Source organism: Taudactylus pleione, unplaced genomic scaffold (assembly GCF_031769625.1).
Source record: "Taudactylus pleione unplaced genomic scaffold, aTauple2 ptg000441l, whole genome shotgun sequence".
In the NCBI taxonomy this organism is placed as follows: Eukaryota; Metazoa; Chordata; class Amphibia; order Anura; family Myobatrachidae; genus Taudactylus; species Taudactylus pleione.
In genome coordinates this window covers 1,063,785-1,081,157 of record NW_028284843.1, presented here as the reverse complement: position 1 = coordinate 1,081,157, position 17,373 = coordinate 1,063,785, and the positions used below count along the sequence as shown (strand labels likewise).

Below are 17,373 nucleotides of genomic sequence, written 5' to 3'. Positions count from 1 at the left end.
GCACGTAGTCTCACCCATGACGCATGGACGTGGTGACATATTCTATGTACAGACAGTTTGTGCTATGGGCGGATATTATAGGCCAAAGCCTGAGTTCCTGGCCAAGGGTCCTGTGAAAATTGACATCTGGGGAATGTAGAAAGTAAGTACAGCCAAAGAAATAGTAGTGTCCAATAAGTCCAGGCTTTGTGCCTCTGGAAGATGCATTATTACTATTATCAGAGCCGTCCTCACAGCTATATCTATAACGTAGTCCTTACCTATGCTGGACGCAGTCCTCGGGATGGGTCGTACGCCTCTTATTATACATATCATTTATACTGGAAAAGCTTTCTTGTTAGCAGTGGCTCTTGTCCTATAGGACTTTGTGTATAAGATGCAGAGAAGGGGACGTGACAGAGGGACTGAGGGACGTGACAGAGGGACTGAGGGACGTGACAGAGGGACTGGCTGACTGACTACTCTTTGTGTATAAGATGCAGAGAAGGGGACGTGACAGAGGGACTGAGGGACGTGACAGAGGGACTGGCTGACTGACTACTCTTTGTGTATAAGATGCAGAGAAGGGGACGTGACTGAGGGACGTGACAGAGGGACTGGATGACTGACTACTCTTTGTGTATAAGATGCAGAGAAGGGGACGTGACTGAGGGACGTGACAGAGGGACTGGATGACTGACTACTCTTTGTGTATAAGATGCAGAGAAGGGGACGTGACAGAGGGACTGAGGGACGTGACAGAGGGACTGAGGGACGTGACAGAGGGACTGGATGACTGACTACTCTTTGTGTATAGATGCAGAGAAGGGGACGTGACAGAGGGACTGAGGGACGTGACAGAGGGACTGGCTGACTGACTACTCTTTGTGTATAAGATGCAGAGAAGGGGACGTAACAGAGGGACTGAGGGACGTGACAGAGGGACTGGCTGACTGACTACTCTTTGTGTATAAGATGCAGAGAAGGGGACGTGACAGAGGGACTGAGGGACGTGACAGAGGGACTGGCTGACTGACTACTCTGTGTATAAGATGCAGAGAAGGGGACGTGACTGAGGGACGTGACAGAGGGACTGAGGGACGTGACAGAGGGACTGGCTGACTGACTACTCTTTGTGTATAAGATGCAGAGAAGGGGACGTGACAGAGGGACTGAGGGACGTGACAGAGGGACTGGCTGACTGACTACTCTGTGTATAAGATGCAGAGAAGGGGACGTGACTGAAGGACGTGACAGAGGGACTGAGGGACGTGACAGAGGGACTGGCTGACTGACTACTCTGTGTATAAGATGCAGAGAAGGGGACGTGACTGAAGGACGTGACTGAGGGACTGAGGGACGTGACAGAGGGACTGGCTGACTGACTACTCTTTGTGTATAAGATGCAGAGAAGGGGACGTGACTGAAGGACGTGACAGAGGGACTGAGGGACGTGACAGAGGGACTGGCTGACTGACTACTCTGTGTATAAGATGCAGAGAAGGGGACGTGACTGAAGGACGTGACTGAGGGACTGAGGGACGTGACAGAGGGACTGGCTGACTGACTACTCTTTGTGTATAAGATGCAGAGAAGGGGATGTGACTGAGGGACGTGACAGAGGGACTGAGGGACGTGACAGAGGGACTGAGGGACGGGACAGAGGGACTGGCTGACTGACTACTCTTTGTGTATAAGATGCAGAGAAGGGGACGTGACTGAGGGACGTGACTGAGGGACTGAGGGACGTGACAGAGGGACTGGCTGACTGACTACTCTTTGTGTATAAGATGCAGAGAAGGGGACGTGACAGAGGGACGTGACTGAGGGACTGAGGGACGTGACAGAGGGACGTGACAGAGGGACTGGCTGACTGACTACTCTGTGTATAAGATGCAGAGAAGGGGACGTGACTGAAGGACGTGACTGAGGGACTGAGGGACGTGACAGAGGGACTGGCTGACTGACTACTCTTTGTGTATAAGATGCAGAGAAGGGGATGTGACTGAGGGACGTGACAGAGGGACTGAGGGACGTGACAGAGGGACTGAGGGACGGGACAGAGGGACTGGCTGACTGACTACTCTTTGTGTATAAGATGCAGAGAAGGGGACGTGACTGAGGGACGTGACTGAGGGACTGAGGGACGTGACAGAGGGACTGGCTGACTGACTACTCTTTGTGTATAAGATGCAGAGAAGGGGACGTGACAGAGGGACGTGACTGAGGGACTGAGGGACGTGACAGAGGGACGTGACAGAGGGACTGGCTGACTGACTACTCTTTGTGTATAAGATGCAGAGAAGGGGACGTGACTGAGGGACGTGACTGAGGGACTGAGGGACGTGACTGAGGGACTGAGGGACGTGACAGAGGGACTGGCTGACTGACTACTCTTTGTGTATAAGATGCAGAGAAGGGGACGTGACAGAGGGACGTGACTGAGGGACTGAGGGACGTGACAGAGGGACGTGACAGAGGGACTGGCTGACTGACTACTCTGTGTATAAGATGCAGAGAAGGGGACGTGACTGAAGGACGTGACTGAGGGACTGAGGGACGTGACAGAGGGACTGGCTGACTGACTACTCTTTGTGTATAAGATGCAGAGAAGGGGATGTGACTGAGGGACGTGACAGAGGGACTGAGGGACGTGACAGAGGGACTGAGGGACGGGACAGAGGGACTGGCTGACTGACTACTCTTTGTGTATAAGATGCAGAGAAGGGGACGTGACTGAGGGACGTGACTGAGGGACTGAGGGACGTGACTGAGGGACGTGACAGAGGGACTGGCTGACTGACTACTCTTTGTGTATAAGATGCAGAGAAGGGGACGTGACTGAGGGACGTGACTGAGGGACTGAGGGACGTGACAGAGGGACTGGCTGACTGACTACTCTTTGTGTATAAGATGCAGAGAAGGGGACGTGACTGAGGGACGTGACTGAGGGACTGAGGGACGGGACAGAGGGACGTGACAGAGGGACTGGCTGACTGACTACTCTTTGTGTATAAGATGCAGAGAAGGGGACGTGACTGAGGGACGTGACTGAGGGACTGAGGGACGGGACTGAGGGACGGGACAGAGGGACTGGCTGACTGACTACTCTTTGTGTATAAGATGCAGAGAAGGGGACGTGACTGAGGGACGTGACTGAGGGACTGAGGGACGGGACAGAGGGACTGAGGGACGTGACTGAGGGACTGAGGGACGTGACTGAGGGACGTGACAGAGGGACTGGCTGACTGACTACTCTTTGTGTATAAGATGCAGAGAAGGGGACGTGACAGAGGGACTGAGGGACGTGACAGAGGGACTGGCTGACTGACTACTCTGTGTATAAGATGCAGAGAAGGGGACGTGACTGAAGGACGTGACAGAGGGACTGAGGGACGTGACAGAGGGACTGGCTGACTGACTACTCTGTGTATAAGATGCAGAGAAGGGGACGTGACTGAAGGACGTGACTGAGGGACTGAGGGACGTGACAGAGGGACTGGCTGACTGACTACTCTTTGTGTATAAGATGCAGAGAAGGGGACGTGACTGAAGGACGTGACAGAGGGACTGAGGGACGTGACAGAGGGACTGGCTGACTGACTACTCTGTGTATAAGATGCAGAGAAGGGGACGTGACTGAAGGACGTGACTGAGGGACTGAGGGACGTGACAGAGGGACTGGCTGACTGACTACTCTTTGTGTATAAGATGCAGAGAAGGGGATGTGACTGAGGGACGTGACAGAGGGACTGAGGGACGTGACAGAGGGACTGAGGGACGGGACAGAGGGACTGGCTGACTGACTACTCTTTGTGTATAAGATGCAGAGAAGGGGACGTGACTGAGGGACGTGACTGAGGGACTGAGGGACGTGACAGAGGGACTGGCTGACTGACTACTCTTTGTGTATAAGATGCAGAGAAGGGGACGTGACAGAGGGACGTGACTGAGGGACTGAGGGACGTGACAGAGGGACGTGACAGAGGGACTGGCTGACTGACTACTCTGTGTATAAGATGCAGAGAAGGGGACGTGACTGAAGGACGTGACTGAGGGACTGAGGGACGTGACAGAGGGACTGGCTGACTGACTACTCTTTGTGTATAAGATGCAGAGAAGGGGATGTGACTGAGGGACGTGACAGAGGGACTGAGGGACGTGACAGAGGGACTGAGGGACGGGACAGAGGGACTGGCTGACTGACTACTCTTTGTGTATAAGATGCAGAGAAGGGGACGTGACTGAGGGACGTGACTGAGGGACTGAGGGACGTGACAGAGGGACGTGACAGAGGGACTGGCTGACTGACTACTCTTTGTGTATAAGATGCAGAGAAGGGGACGTGACAGAGGGACTGAGGGACGTGACAGAGGGACTGAGGGACGGGACAGAGGGACTGGCTGACTGACTACTCTTTGTGTATAAGATGCAGAGAAGGGGACGTGACTGAGGGACGTGACTGAGGGACTGAGGGACGTGACAGAGGGACGTGACAGAGGGACTGGCTGACTGACTACTCTTTGTGTATAAGATGCAGAGAAGGGGACGTGACAGAGGGACGTGACTGAGGGACTGAGGGACGTGACAGAGGGACTGGCTGACTGACTACTCTTTGTGTATAAGATGCAGAGAAGGGGACGTGACTGAGGGACGTGACAGAGGGACTGAGGGACGTGACAGAGGGACTGGCTGACTGACTACTCTTTGTGTATAAGATGCAGAGAAGGGGACGTGACAGAGGGACTGAGGGACGTGACAGAGGGACTGGCTGACTGACTACTCTTTGTGTATAAGATGCAGAGAAGGGGACGTGACAGAGGGACTGAGGGACGTGACAGAGGGACTGGCTGACTGACTACTCTGTGTATAAGATGCAGAGAAGGGGACGTGACTGAAGGACGTGACAGAGGGACTGAGGGACGTGACAGAGGGACTGGCTGACTGACTACTCTGTGTATAAGATGCAGAGAAGGGGACGTGACTGAAGGACGTGACTGAGGGACTGAGGGACGTGACAGAGGGACTGGCTGACTGACTACTCTTTGTGTATAAGATGCAGAGAAGGGGACGTGACTGAAGGACGTGACAGAGGGACTGAGGGACGTGACAGAGGGACTGGCTGACTGACTACTCTGTGTATAAGATGCAGAGAAGGGGACGTGACTGAAGGACGTGACTGAGGGACTGAGGGACGTGACAGAGGGACTGGCTGACTGACTACTCTTTGTGTATAAGATGCAGAGAAGGGGATGTGACTGAGGGACGTGACAGAGGGACTGAGGGACGTGACAGAGGGACTGAGGGACGGGACAGAGGGACTGGCTGACTGACTACTCTTTGTGTATAAGATGCAGAGAAGGGGACGTGACTGAGGGACGTGACTGAGGGACTGAGGGACGTGACAGAGGGACTGGCTGACTGACTACTCTTTGTGTATAAGATGCAGAGAAGGGGACGTGACAGAGGGACGTGACTGAGGGACTGAGGGACGTGACAGAGGGACGTGACAGAGGGACTGGCTGACTGACTACTCTTTGTGTATAAGATGCAGAGAAGGGGACGTGACTGAGGGACGTGACAGAGGGACTGAGGGACGTGACAGAGGGACTGAGGGACGGGACAGAGGGACTGGCTGACTGACTACTCTTTGTGTATAAGATGCAGAGAAGGGGACGTGACTGAGGGACGTGACTGAGGGACTGAGGGACGTGACAGAGGGACTGGCTGACTGACTACTCTTTGTGTATAAGATGCAGAGAAGGGGACGTGACAGAGGGACTGAGGGACGTGACAGAGGGACGTGACAGAGGGACTGGCTGACTGACTACTCTTTGTGTATAAGATGCAGAGAAGGGGACGTGACTGAGGGACGTGACAGAGGGACTGAGGGACGGGACAGAGGGACTGGCTGACTGACTACTCTTTGTGTTTCCTGTAAAGGGCTGTCAGCGGATTGTTGAAGACTGGCAGAAGATCTTGATGGTTCAGTCCCTTGTGGTCAGTCCTCACGAGGACATGAGAACTTGGCTGAAGTATGCCAGCTTATGCAGCAAAAGCGGCCGTCTGGTGAGAGCGTCTTATGACGTGTTTCCTGCCATTATCTGTTTTATATCCGTCAATCAGCGAGGAAAGGAGCCGTTCCTACATTGCACCCCATTGTTCCACTCTATCTCCCGGCTGAACCCAGCGGCTGTCACCATTGACCTCACATTCTCTCCATGTAGAAGGATTATTTATGTGTAGTTTACGTGTTGTACTGTTTGCTCTGTGCACATGGCTGATTCTTTGTCTTATTGCATTTTCATTTCTTCAGCGATTATGCCGTTCTGTCCTTTGCCCCCGCAGTGGTTAGAGCACAATGTGTTTTTTCATTCAGATTTAATGTTCGTCTCACATGGATAAGTAACAGTGAAGAAGGAATTTCCAGTGCAGGAGGTTTGGGGGGTGAGAGCGCCTATAGTACCACATGTGCCATGTATCATATTCCACAACAAAGTATTATTAACATTAATGTGCATTTTATTATTGGTACAAAACACGTGTGCACATATCCCTACTATGAAGTGTTTTAGATTTGATCCCTACTTTAGTTTGTTGGTATTGTCTATTGCCATCAGCAGAGACGCATTCTACAACAAATGACACATCCGCCCCAATTACCCAGCAACAGAGACCTCCGCCCGCCAGCAAAGTGTCCCCCCGCGCTTGTGGCCTATTCATTCCCATATGTAATAAAACCCTTTCCTGTAATATAATAATACACTGATTTTCCGGCGCCCGTTTCGGTGGAAATAAAAACATACTTTAAAATTCTTTCTAACCCTCTCGGTGAGAATGCGCCATGTTTGAGCTGCCCCCCTCCCTCTCCTCTACAACAGAACGCGCAGTGTCAGTGGCATACAGTGCAGCAGGTATCCTCTGGATTCCATGTAACACCTCTCTTGCACCACCGCTACTTGGTTCCATACATTTTTGTTTAATAACATAATACTGTATTGATTAATGATATTAATAACAGGAGATATGGTAAGAACTTACCTTTGTTATCTCTGTTTCTACGAAGTCCATAGGGTCCACAGGGTTGACCTTGGGGTTATAGCTGGAACAGGATCCATGGGCACCACACAGTTAAGCTTTTAGCTCCCAGGATGCACTTGGGTCCTCCTCTATACCCCGCCCCCGAGCCACAGGCACCTCAGTTGGTAAGCAGCCTAGGCCGGAGGAGAATATGGAACAGAGAGAAGGAAGACTGGAACACACAAGAAACCATACTCACAGCAATAGGAGACGGAAAACCGGTGACCAGCCACACAGCCCATTTGAAGCCAGGTGCGTCAGGGCGGGCGCCCTGTGGACCCTATGGACTTCGTAGAAACAGAGATAACAAAGGTAAGTTCTTACCATATCTCCTGTTTTCTACTTCAGGGTCCATAGGGGGTCCACAGGGTTGACCTTGGGGATGTCCCAAAGCAGTTCAACTAAGGGCGGGGACGCTCCTGTGCTGAAAGGAGCACCCGGCGCCCAAAGGAAGCATCCTGAGAGGCGAAGGTGTCAAACGCATAGAACCTCAAAAACGTTTGAATAGAAGACCAAGTGGCCGCCTTACACAGCTGAACAGCAGAAGCGCCACTTCTAGCAGCCCTAGAGGGACCCACAGAACGAGTGGAATGAGCCTTAACAGAGGCTGGCACAGGTAAACCCTCATGTGCATAAGCCTCACAAATAACGGAACGAAGCCAACGGGCTAACGTTTGTTTGTTGGCAGGCCAACCCCTCTTGTGAAAACCAAAGAGGATAAACAAGGAATCAGACTTCCTAACCGAAGCCGTCCGGTCTACATAAATTCTAAGCGCCCGGACCACATCTAAGGAAGTCTCACCAGCTGAAAGATCAGGGGACTGAAAAGCTGGCACAACAAGTTCCTGATTAATGTGGAACTTCGAGACCACTTTGGGCGAAAACTCAGGACGAGTGCGGAGCACCGCTCTGTCCTGGTGAAAAATCAGGAAAGGAGGGCGACAGGAAAGCGCCCCCAATTCAGACACCCTCCTGGCCGAAGCAATTGCCAGGAGAAAAACCGTCTTAAATGTCAGCCACTTGAGCTCCACCGCCTCAAGAGGCTCAAACGGAGGACCCTGCAGGACCCGTAGCACCACCGCCAAGTCCCACAGAGCCACAGGAGGCACAAAGGGAGGCTGGATCCTGAGAACACCCTGGAAAAAGGTGTGAACGTCTGGTAGTATTGCAATCCGCCGTTGAAACCACACGGACAAGGCGGACACATGAACCTTCAGAGATGCAAGGCGTAAGCCGAGATCCAATCCTGACTGAAGAAATTCCAAGATCCTGGAAACTCGGAACACCTGAGGATCATAATGTCTGGACTCACACCACTGAAAGTAAGTGTGCCACACTCTGTGATAAATCCGTGCTGAAGCAGGCTTGCGTGCCCTGAGCATGGTACCAATAACCGAACTGGAGAAGCCCCGAGACCTCAAGACGGCTGTCTCAAGAGCCACGCCGTCAAAGACAGCCGACCCAGATCCGGGTAAAGGCAGGGCCCCTGAGACAACAGGTCCCGACGCTGAGGAAGAAGGTACGGAGCGTCGATGGAGAGGCTCCTGAGATCGGAGTACCAAGGACGTCTGGGCCACGCCGGAGCTACCAGCACGAGCATGCCGCCGTCCTGCTTGAATTCCCGCAGAACCCGAGGAAGCAGGGATAGCGGAGGAAACAGATACGCCAGGTGAAACGTCCATTTCACCGACAGCGCGTCCACCAGACTTGCGCCTGCGTCTCTTGTCCTTGACCCGTAAACGGGCAACTTGTGATTGTGACGGGAGGCCATCAAGTCCAGCTCCGGCAGTCCCCACCTGTCCACGAGTAGCTGTCTCCGACATCGCTGCCTGACTGCGAGTTCCGCCTTGGTGGTTGATATACGCCACCGTGGTGGCGTTTTCGGACTGCACCTGTACCGCCCTTCCGTGAAGAGCGGGGCCGGACGACTGCAGGGCCCTGTATACTGCCCGCAGTTCCAGGATGTTGATGGGGAGAAGTGCTTCTTCCGCTGACCAACGACCCTGAAGCGACAAAGAGCCCGTCACAGCCCCCCAACCCCGGAGACTGGCATCCGTCGTGAGCAGGACCCAGTCCGGGATCCAAAATGGGCGCCCCTCGACCAGATGAGCTGTCTGAAGCCACCAAGCCAAAGATTGCCGAACGTCCGGAGACAACACCAGCACCTGAGAGCGGATCCGGTGAGGTAACCCGTTCCATTCTGATAGAATCAGCCCCTGCAGGGGCCGGGAATGGAACTGGGCAAATTCCACCATGTCGAATGTCGACACCATGGACCCCAGAACTCTCATAGCCGAATGGACCGACAGACGGCAACGGCTCAGGCAACTGTGTATCCGCAGCTGTAGGGAGGCGACCTTCTCCGGAGTCAGGAAGATCCTTTGCTGACGCAAATCCAGCAGGGCTCCCAAATGAACCATCCGCTGTGATGGAATCAGGGAGGACTTTTTCCAATTTATCAACCACCCGTGTGCTTGCAGGCAAGCGATCGTCAGATGGAGATGTTGAAGCAGTACCTCCGGGGAGCTCGCCAGCAACAGGAGGTCGTCCAGATACGGCAGCAGCCGTACATTCTGGTTCCGAAGATGTGCGGCCATGACCGCCATAATCTTCGTGAACACCCTTGGTGCCGTGGAGAGACCAAAGGGTAGCGCCCGGAACTGATAGTGGTGTTGAAGGATAGCGAACCTCAGATACCGCTGGTGTGAAAATGCTATCGGAACATGGAGGTAGGCGTCCTGGATGTCCAGGGACACCATGTAATTCCCCGGTTCCATCGCCAGAATGATGGAACGTAACGTTTCCATCCTGAACTTGGGAACTCTGAGGAATTTGTTCAGAGACTTCAAGTTGAGGATAGGGCGATGAGAACCATTGGGTTTCTGCACCAGAAACAGAGACGAATAATACCCCGTCCCTCGTTGTGAAATAAGGAACGGGAACAATGACCCCTGCTTTCAGCAAGGACTCTATAGCCTCCTGAACCTGTAACGCCTTGGTCTTGTCCTGAGAAGGACTTGTGCAGAAAAACTGGTGGGGTGGTCTGTGCCGAAAAGACAGGGCGTACCCCTGGGAGACCACTTCTCGAACCCAGGCATCCGTGGTGGTATTGTGCCAGCACTGGGCAAATAGAAGAATTCGGCCTCCCACTCTGAGGTCCCCCAGAGGGAGGCCCGTCCCATCAGGCCGCAGGTTTATCTTCCTGCTTGGAAGAAGGGCGCCGAGCACTCCAGGCTTGCTTCTTGGGTTTAGAGGCAGTCTTACTCGCAGACTGTCTCGGGAAGGACTGACCTTTCGCCTTACCCTGAACCCGAAAGGAACGAAAAGCCGAACTCCGAACCTTAGCAGGCAGTGCCGCCGAAGGGAGGAAGGCCGACTTGGATTTAGCCAGGGTGTCCACTATTTTGTCCAAGTCCGGACCAAATAGTAATTCCCCATTGAAAGGTAAGGCCTCCAGACCCTTCTTTGAATCAGAGTCCGCTCTCCAGGACCGCAACCACAAGGATCGGCGGCCAGACACCGCTGCAGCCGATACCCGCGAGGTCAGCAGACTAGCATCTAAAGAAGCTTCACCAATGTAAGAAGCAGCGTCCCTCATTTGTCCCAACAACGCCCGCTGGACATCCGGAGCGTCGTCTGGGAAGGTATCTTCCAATGCATTGGCCCACCCCTCAATGGCCTTGGCCACCCAGGAGATGGCCATGGACGGTCGGGCCACCGCCCCGGAGAGGGAGTAAATAGACTTTAAGCAAGTCTCAACTTTCCTGTCCGTGGGATCCTTCAGCGAGGATATCGACGGTAATGGTAAGGTGGCGCCCCGAGTTAAACGGGTGACATGGGAATCCACCGCCGGTGGAGTTTCCCATTTTTTACAATGTGCCTCAGGGAAGGGGTAATTAGAAGCCAACCGCTTCTGAGGAAGGAATCTCTTACTGGGCGCCTGCCAAGCTACCGCCATATGATCCGTCAACTGATCCGACAGGGGGGACACCGCAGAAGCCACCTTAGTTTTTTTTTTTTTTTTGAAACTAGGAAACTTCGACTTAGGAACCGGTGCCTCATCCTCTATAAGAAGAATAGCTCGCACCGCCCTAACTAGTGCTCGCACATTAATGGACGACTTGGTATCCATTTCCTGGACCGAGGCGTCCGAGTCAGTGTCATCAGGGACCTCCCCATCATCTGAGGAACCCTCTGAGTCCGATACCTGAGCAGCCCGTGTCATGAGTGGGCGTTTTGAAATCCTAGAAGGCATGTCAGTCTGCAACATTGACTGAAAAGCCGAGGAAGCGGCCGCCAAATTTTGCACGGAGTTGGAGAGCACATCCACCCATGGTGGAGGAGTCGCCATAGGGGCCTGAAAAGGTACCACAGGCTGCTGCGGCACAGGGGAAGCCTGTATATACATAGGCAACCCCGCATAGGGACCAACTGATTGAGACCCAGGAGGACTCCGCAATAACTGCGGGACACCCGGGGAATGGGGGATGGTCGGCTGGGGCACCGCCCTAGTAGGGAGAGCAGTCGGGACCGACAGACGGTCCGCAATAGACACCAGCACTTGAGAAAACATCGCCCACGGTGGTTCCTGCGCCAGAGAAGGTCTGGATGGGCCAGGAGCCACCTGGCATCGACTACACAGGCCATCCTGTGACAAAACCTCCCTATCTACTCCTGCAGAACAGCGTCCGCAGGAGGCCAACACCGGAGCCACTGAGCGCTCAACCTCCTCGTCTGACTTGACAGAATATATTATATATCTGGCACCAGGCTAGAAGTAAAACGCACTCACCGGTGTGCTGAACAACAGCCCACAATATGGCACTGAGTAGCACACAACTGTATGTGACGGACCTCACAAATACGTGATCTATATAAGTGAGGTCAGTAGAAACGCCCCTCCCCCACACACCTGTAGGGCTTGTAGGAGAAGTAAAGGGATAGGTATAAGCTGACAGTAAGTAGAAAATAAGCACAGACGGCAGCACTAGCAATAGTCACATACCATGCAGGAAGATATACTCACTGCACCTTTCCACTACAATCAACCTCCCAGATTCAGTGTCTGGGAGGGCTATAGTGCTGTGTACGCTGTCCTTAATCAGGGGAGAGGTACACAGGGGGACCGGTCCGCGTGCTCCCTGAGATCTGCGCTGCCACTGGGAAAATGGCCGCTGGAGACCTCAGAGGTGGAGTGGCCGTGTAACTGCAGCTCAGCGACGCCAGACTGCGTGCTGAAAGGCGCGCTGAGCTGAGGGGAGGAGCCGCTGACAGGGAAGGCTTCCTCCCCTGGCTGGCCATAACCCCAGGGATGCTGGCTTCCCGCTTGCCCCTTTATCCCTGGTGGTATAGTGGTCCCACGGGTTATGGGGGGGGCCCGCCGCCACTGCCAGCAGCCTCCGGTCTGTCCCCAGGACCGGAGGCTAAAGGACTGCATTTAAGGCATTCCGCGCGCCGCCGCTAGCCAGCGACGCGCGGCTTACCTGAATCCCCGGCGACTCCGGCAGCAGTCCTGGGAGGTAGACAGAGTCCGGCTAGTACGGACTCTGCCCTCCCGCCGCGATCCCCAGATCAGTACTGGCGTCGCGGCGCCAGTCGGGGATCAGAGCGGCAGCGTGGGCGTCTGTACAGACAGCCCTTCGCTGCCGTCTGTAGTAAAAAGATTAAAATAAATAAAATCTAACTTAAAATAAAAAGCTTCTGGGGGCTGCTCCTGCAGCCCCCCTGCGCGGTGACCGACTCCGGCCGGGCACCAGCTTACACTGAGGTGCCTGTGGCTCGGGGGCGGGGTATAGAGGAGGACCCAAGTGCATCCTGGGAGCTAAAAGCTTAACTGTGTGGTGCCCTTGGATCCTGTTCCAGCTATAACCCCAAGGTCAACCCTGTGGACCCCCTATGGACCCTGAAGTAGAAATAAGCAATTAAAATGTTTGTTTCATTTACAGAACAAAAAGCAATGGTCTATTTATACAATTGTATTAATAGTGTTTCTCAGTGTCACTGCTCTCAGATTTCATGTGCCTTCCCCTCCAGTGTCCCTCCCCATCACTCCAGTGTCCCTCCAGTACCCCTCCCCATCCCTCCAGTACCCCTCCAGTGTCCCTCCCCGTCCCTCCAGTGTCCCGCCCCGTCCCTCCAGTGTCCCTCCCCGTCCCTCCAGTGTCCCTCCCCGTCTCTCCAGTGTCCCTCCCCATCCCTCCCGTGTCCCCCTATCCCCCCATCCCTCCAGTATCCCTCCCCATCCCTCCAGTATCCCTCCCCATCCCTCTCTAGCACTAACCCTCCTCACCGTCTGCAGCGCTCTCCTCTCCCAAAGTCTCAGTCTCCTGCTACCCCCATGCCAGCGCTCCATCTTCACTCATATTTGGCTCTGTCTGGCTCCTAGCAGCCTGCTTGTCCCTTCAGAGACTCCCACCTGCCCTCTTGCCTCATCGTGCCCTCCAGAGCAATTCTTTCCCATGGCGCGGTACCACCTAATTTGGGAATCACTGTGTTAAAACATAAGATAATTAACATTTTGACAAATGTTTGTAGATCATCTTATTGCACATTAAATAAAACTGAGAAAATGTTAAAATATCCTATAAAAAATTTCCAACTGACAATAACTAATCACAATGAGTTTCCCTTTCCTGTCTTTGTGTCATATTAACATATGCAATAGCACACGCCATGTACACATCACGCCTCTGGTATTCCCAGTATGCTGATTCTTTATACATGGCCTTTATTTTATGTTGGGAGGAAGCCATGTCTACTCAGGGATCTCTTAGCATACATCACCTAGTACTGATTATCCGGAGGGAAGATGAGGTGTGAGTGTGGTCAGGGAGGTATTGCTCTCTCACAGCTCACCCAGGACAATGAGACCCATGTACACATCACCTAGTACTGATTATCCGGAGGGAGGATTAGGTGTGAATGCGGTCAGAGAGGTATCACAGCTCACCCAGGACAATGAGACCCATGTACACATCACCTAGTACTGATTATCCGGAGGGAGGATTAGGTGTGAATGCGGTCGGAGAGGTATCACAGCTCACCCAGGACAAATGAGACCCATGTACGCATCACCTAGTACTGATTATCCGGAGGGAAGATGAGGTGTGAGTGTGGTCAGGGAGGTATTGCTCTCTCACAGCTCACCCAGGACAATGAGACCCATGTACACATCACCTAGTACTGATTATCCGGAGGGAAGATGAGGTGTGAGTGTGGTCAGGGAGGTATTGCTCTCTCACAGCTCACCCAGGACAATGAGACCCATGTACACATGACCTTTCTGTAGGTGCATTATATGTGCCCTTACCTTAGTTCTCCTACCCCTGGCTGTGCTGCCATGATATTACCCTAGTGGCTAGAACTGTGCTGTGTATATGTAAATTCAGTTGTATAATACAAAACTAAGATTGAGTGAAACAAGCCTTGTGTGTTACATTACAGGGCATAAGAGTGTATTCTCGCTCTCCTCCACAGGCTCTCTCTCACAAGACATTGGTGATGTTACTGGGCGTGGACCCAGCATTGGAGAGTGACCAGCCCTTACCTACTGCGCACCCCCAAGTTACCTATGCCTACATGAAGTACATGTGGAAGAGTACGCGAAAGGTACTAATTGTGCATCTGTGCTGTGTACGTACGTTGTGCAAAGCTGAGAACACACCGGCTGAAAGTGACTCTGAAGCTCCTGAAGATCCTGTTTCCTTTAGCTGTCGGGACTTTGCGTGCAACCAGAAAAGCAGATACAGGGGTAGATGAAGGGACGGAACTGTTTCTGGGTTCTGTTCTGTTGCATGATAAAGATAATGAAATCTGTAACAATCCTTAAGATATAGATACCTGAAAAGCTTGTAAATGGTCCTGATATGGTGAAATTACTTATGCGCATGTCATACATTGCGCAGCCTCCATTTCCCATGTAATACTTTCACAACTTTCTGCTCCTTCTATAATTTTTCACCCCTTCAACCTTTGGGTACTACCCCAGTCCTTTATTTTCTTCTTTGTCCATTTGAATTTCTCTTCCTGTCTCTTCTTCCAACATGCCCCTCGTGCGACACAGATTGAGGCGTTCCAGCATATGCAGAAGTTTGTGAGCAACGTCCAGCTCCAGGCGCAGCACCTAGCAGATGACCCACAGCGTAAGCAGGAGCTGCAGAAACTGATGGCCAGGTCAGCCTATTGTCGCCTCCTTTGGCCAGGATTGTATGCTCTATAACGTCAGACCTAATCTCCACATTCTCTTGTAGGTGTTTTCTGAAGCTCGGTGAATGGCAGCTGAATTTGCAAGGCATTAATGAGTGTACAATCCCCAACGTGCTGGAATATTACAATGCTGCAACAGAGCATGACCATAACTGGTACAAGGTGAGAGAGGGTTTCTTCAGGCCTTGCCTCAACTGAATCTTCTGAAAAGATCACCAAGTAAGTGTCAACGTGTTGCTGATTTGTTAACGGTGTTGTCTTCCGTGCAGGCCTGGCACGCCTGGGCTGTCATGAACTTTGAGGCTGTGCTACATTTCAAGCATCAAAACCATCCACGGGAGGAGAAGAAGGTCCGCCATCCAAGCAATGCCAGCGCCAACACTGAGGGCAGCGAGAGTGAGAGTGAAGGAGATAGCCCGGAGAACAGTCCTGTGCCCTCTCCTGTACAAAAGAAGGCACCCGAGGTATGAGATGCCTGGGGGTACTTGGGGCTATGTGACCAGATGATCACATCCTTGAGTAACCTGAGCTGGCTTACTTCACCCCACTCCTAGGGATTCCCTGGCACTGCCTGTTACTAACTCCACCCACTGCATAGTGGTCGGATAACTTGCTGCCACCAACAGGCTGCTATACTGGCACATAGACCTGCTTGTTCCAGCCAGGCTCCTACACTGGCACCTGAAACCACTTCTCCTGGGCTCCTACCATTGGCACCTGGAACCGCCTACTTATGGGTATGCGGCGCACGGTGCTGCAACACTTCCTGTGTAGTGTTGGCTAATTCCCACTATGGACCAGTCTGTAGCTGGCAGAAGGCACTGAATGAGAAGAGTCAGAGAATGGAGTACCGCTCCTCTGGCAGTCACAGGATACAGGCAGATGCAGACGTCTTAAGGCGATATGTTTATGGCTCAGATGTCTTGATAATGACATGTTCTTTTGCTAATGGTGCTTGGGGCAATGCACAGCAAACAAGTTGTTCTTCAGAAGTACATTCCTCTCTGGTATTCAGAGGGATATACTCAGCCAGGCCCTCTTTTTATACAGTCCTAACAAACAATACCACATGGTTAAGGCTTGTTCTGGTACCCTTTACCAATCAAGCTAAGTGCATGTTCTGTGCATAGACACATTTACCATTGTGGGGATGCGTCACTCTGCTGTGCCTGAGACCACCTGGAGAGGTAATCCACAGCCCAGGTGCCGGCAAGTCTGGAGAGGGGGTGATGACCTCCAATACTTTACTTTCAGGATCCTACTGGAGGACCGTATCACCTTCTGTGGACAAATTTGGGCTCCTGAGGCAGGGAGACCAGATCCCCACGCAGCAGTCTCCTGGCCACAGAGTGTGAGCTCTTTGGAGCTCCAGTGAAACAAATACCTGGCTGTGCTGGCCAGCTCTCCCTGCTCATACCCTCTGCTGCATGGGAGGACATTCCTTTTCCCTGAGAGGCGGGCTGGGGAAACCAGCAGCTCACTCTAGATCCCCCTAGACCACCAGGGATGAGGCAAGTGCAGTTTTAACAGCTTTAAACACAATTAATACCTTTAAATCCTTATCATTTTAAATATAACCATCTGCGTCTGTGCACAGCATCCGGCTTCACACACCGCAGTACTGCAGCTCGCTGTCTGCTTGCCCGGCTCTGTGCTGCACATATATTTTAGAAATACATAATACATTTTATTTAAACATTTCTACAATCATTTCTTTTCCTGCTGTAATAACCCTAGTTTAACTTTCTTCTTCGGGGTACATAGGGTCCTCAGGAATTACCTTGGGGTATGTGGTTGGAGTATTCCAGGCACCAAACAGTTACAAGCTTTATCTCCCAGGATGCACTGGGTACTCCTCCATATAGACCCCGCCCCGGCTACATGCATTCAGTTTTTTGTTTGGTGCACAGGAGTCTGCTTCCAGTTTATTTTTTTCTCACCTTTCCTTATGAGTAAGCAGCACTTGGCGCCCGGATTGACGCCCGTGCTGCTGCTCCGTCTACCCCTGTTGGCGCCGCAATACCAGTGAGGGAACTGGTGATTTTGGCGGGCATCAGTGGAGTGTGCGCTGAGCCCAGGACTGCAGCCGGAGACATCGGGGATGCAGGT

The 17,373-nt window shown here is 52.7% G+C and overlaps 1 protein-coding gene across 3 annotated transcripts in view; it reads left to right on the top strand.

The window, feature by feature from the left end:
- MTOR (mechanistic target of rapamycin kinase) overlaps positions 1-17,373 on the top strand; it is a 393,475-nt gene that overhangs the window by 273,374 nt on the left and 102,728 nt on the right. For 2 of the 3 annotated variants that reach the window (XM_088447807.1, XM_088447806.1), the window contains exons 33-37: positions 5,923-6,048; positions 14,536-14,668; positions 15,105-15,231; positions 15,309-15,426; positions 15,534-15,728. In XM_088447807.1, coding sequence (XP_088303933.1) covers positions 5,923-6,048; positions 14,536-14,668; positions 15,105-15,231; positions 15,309-15,426; positions 15,534-15,728 — 699 coding nt within the window. The remainder of the gene's footprint in view (positions 1-5,922; positions 6,049-14,535; positions 14,669-15,104; positions 15,232-15,308; positions 15,427-15,533; positions 15,729-17,373) is intronic. The other variant, XM_088447808.1, reaches the window with a different exon arrangement.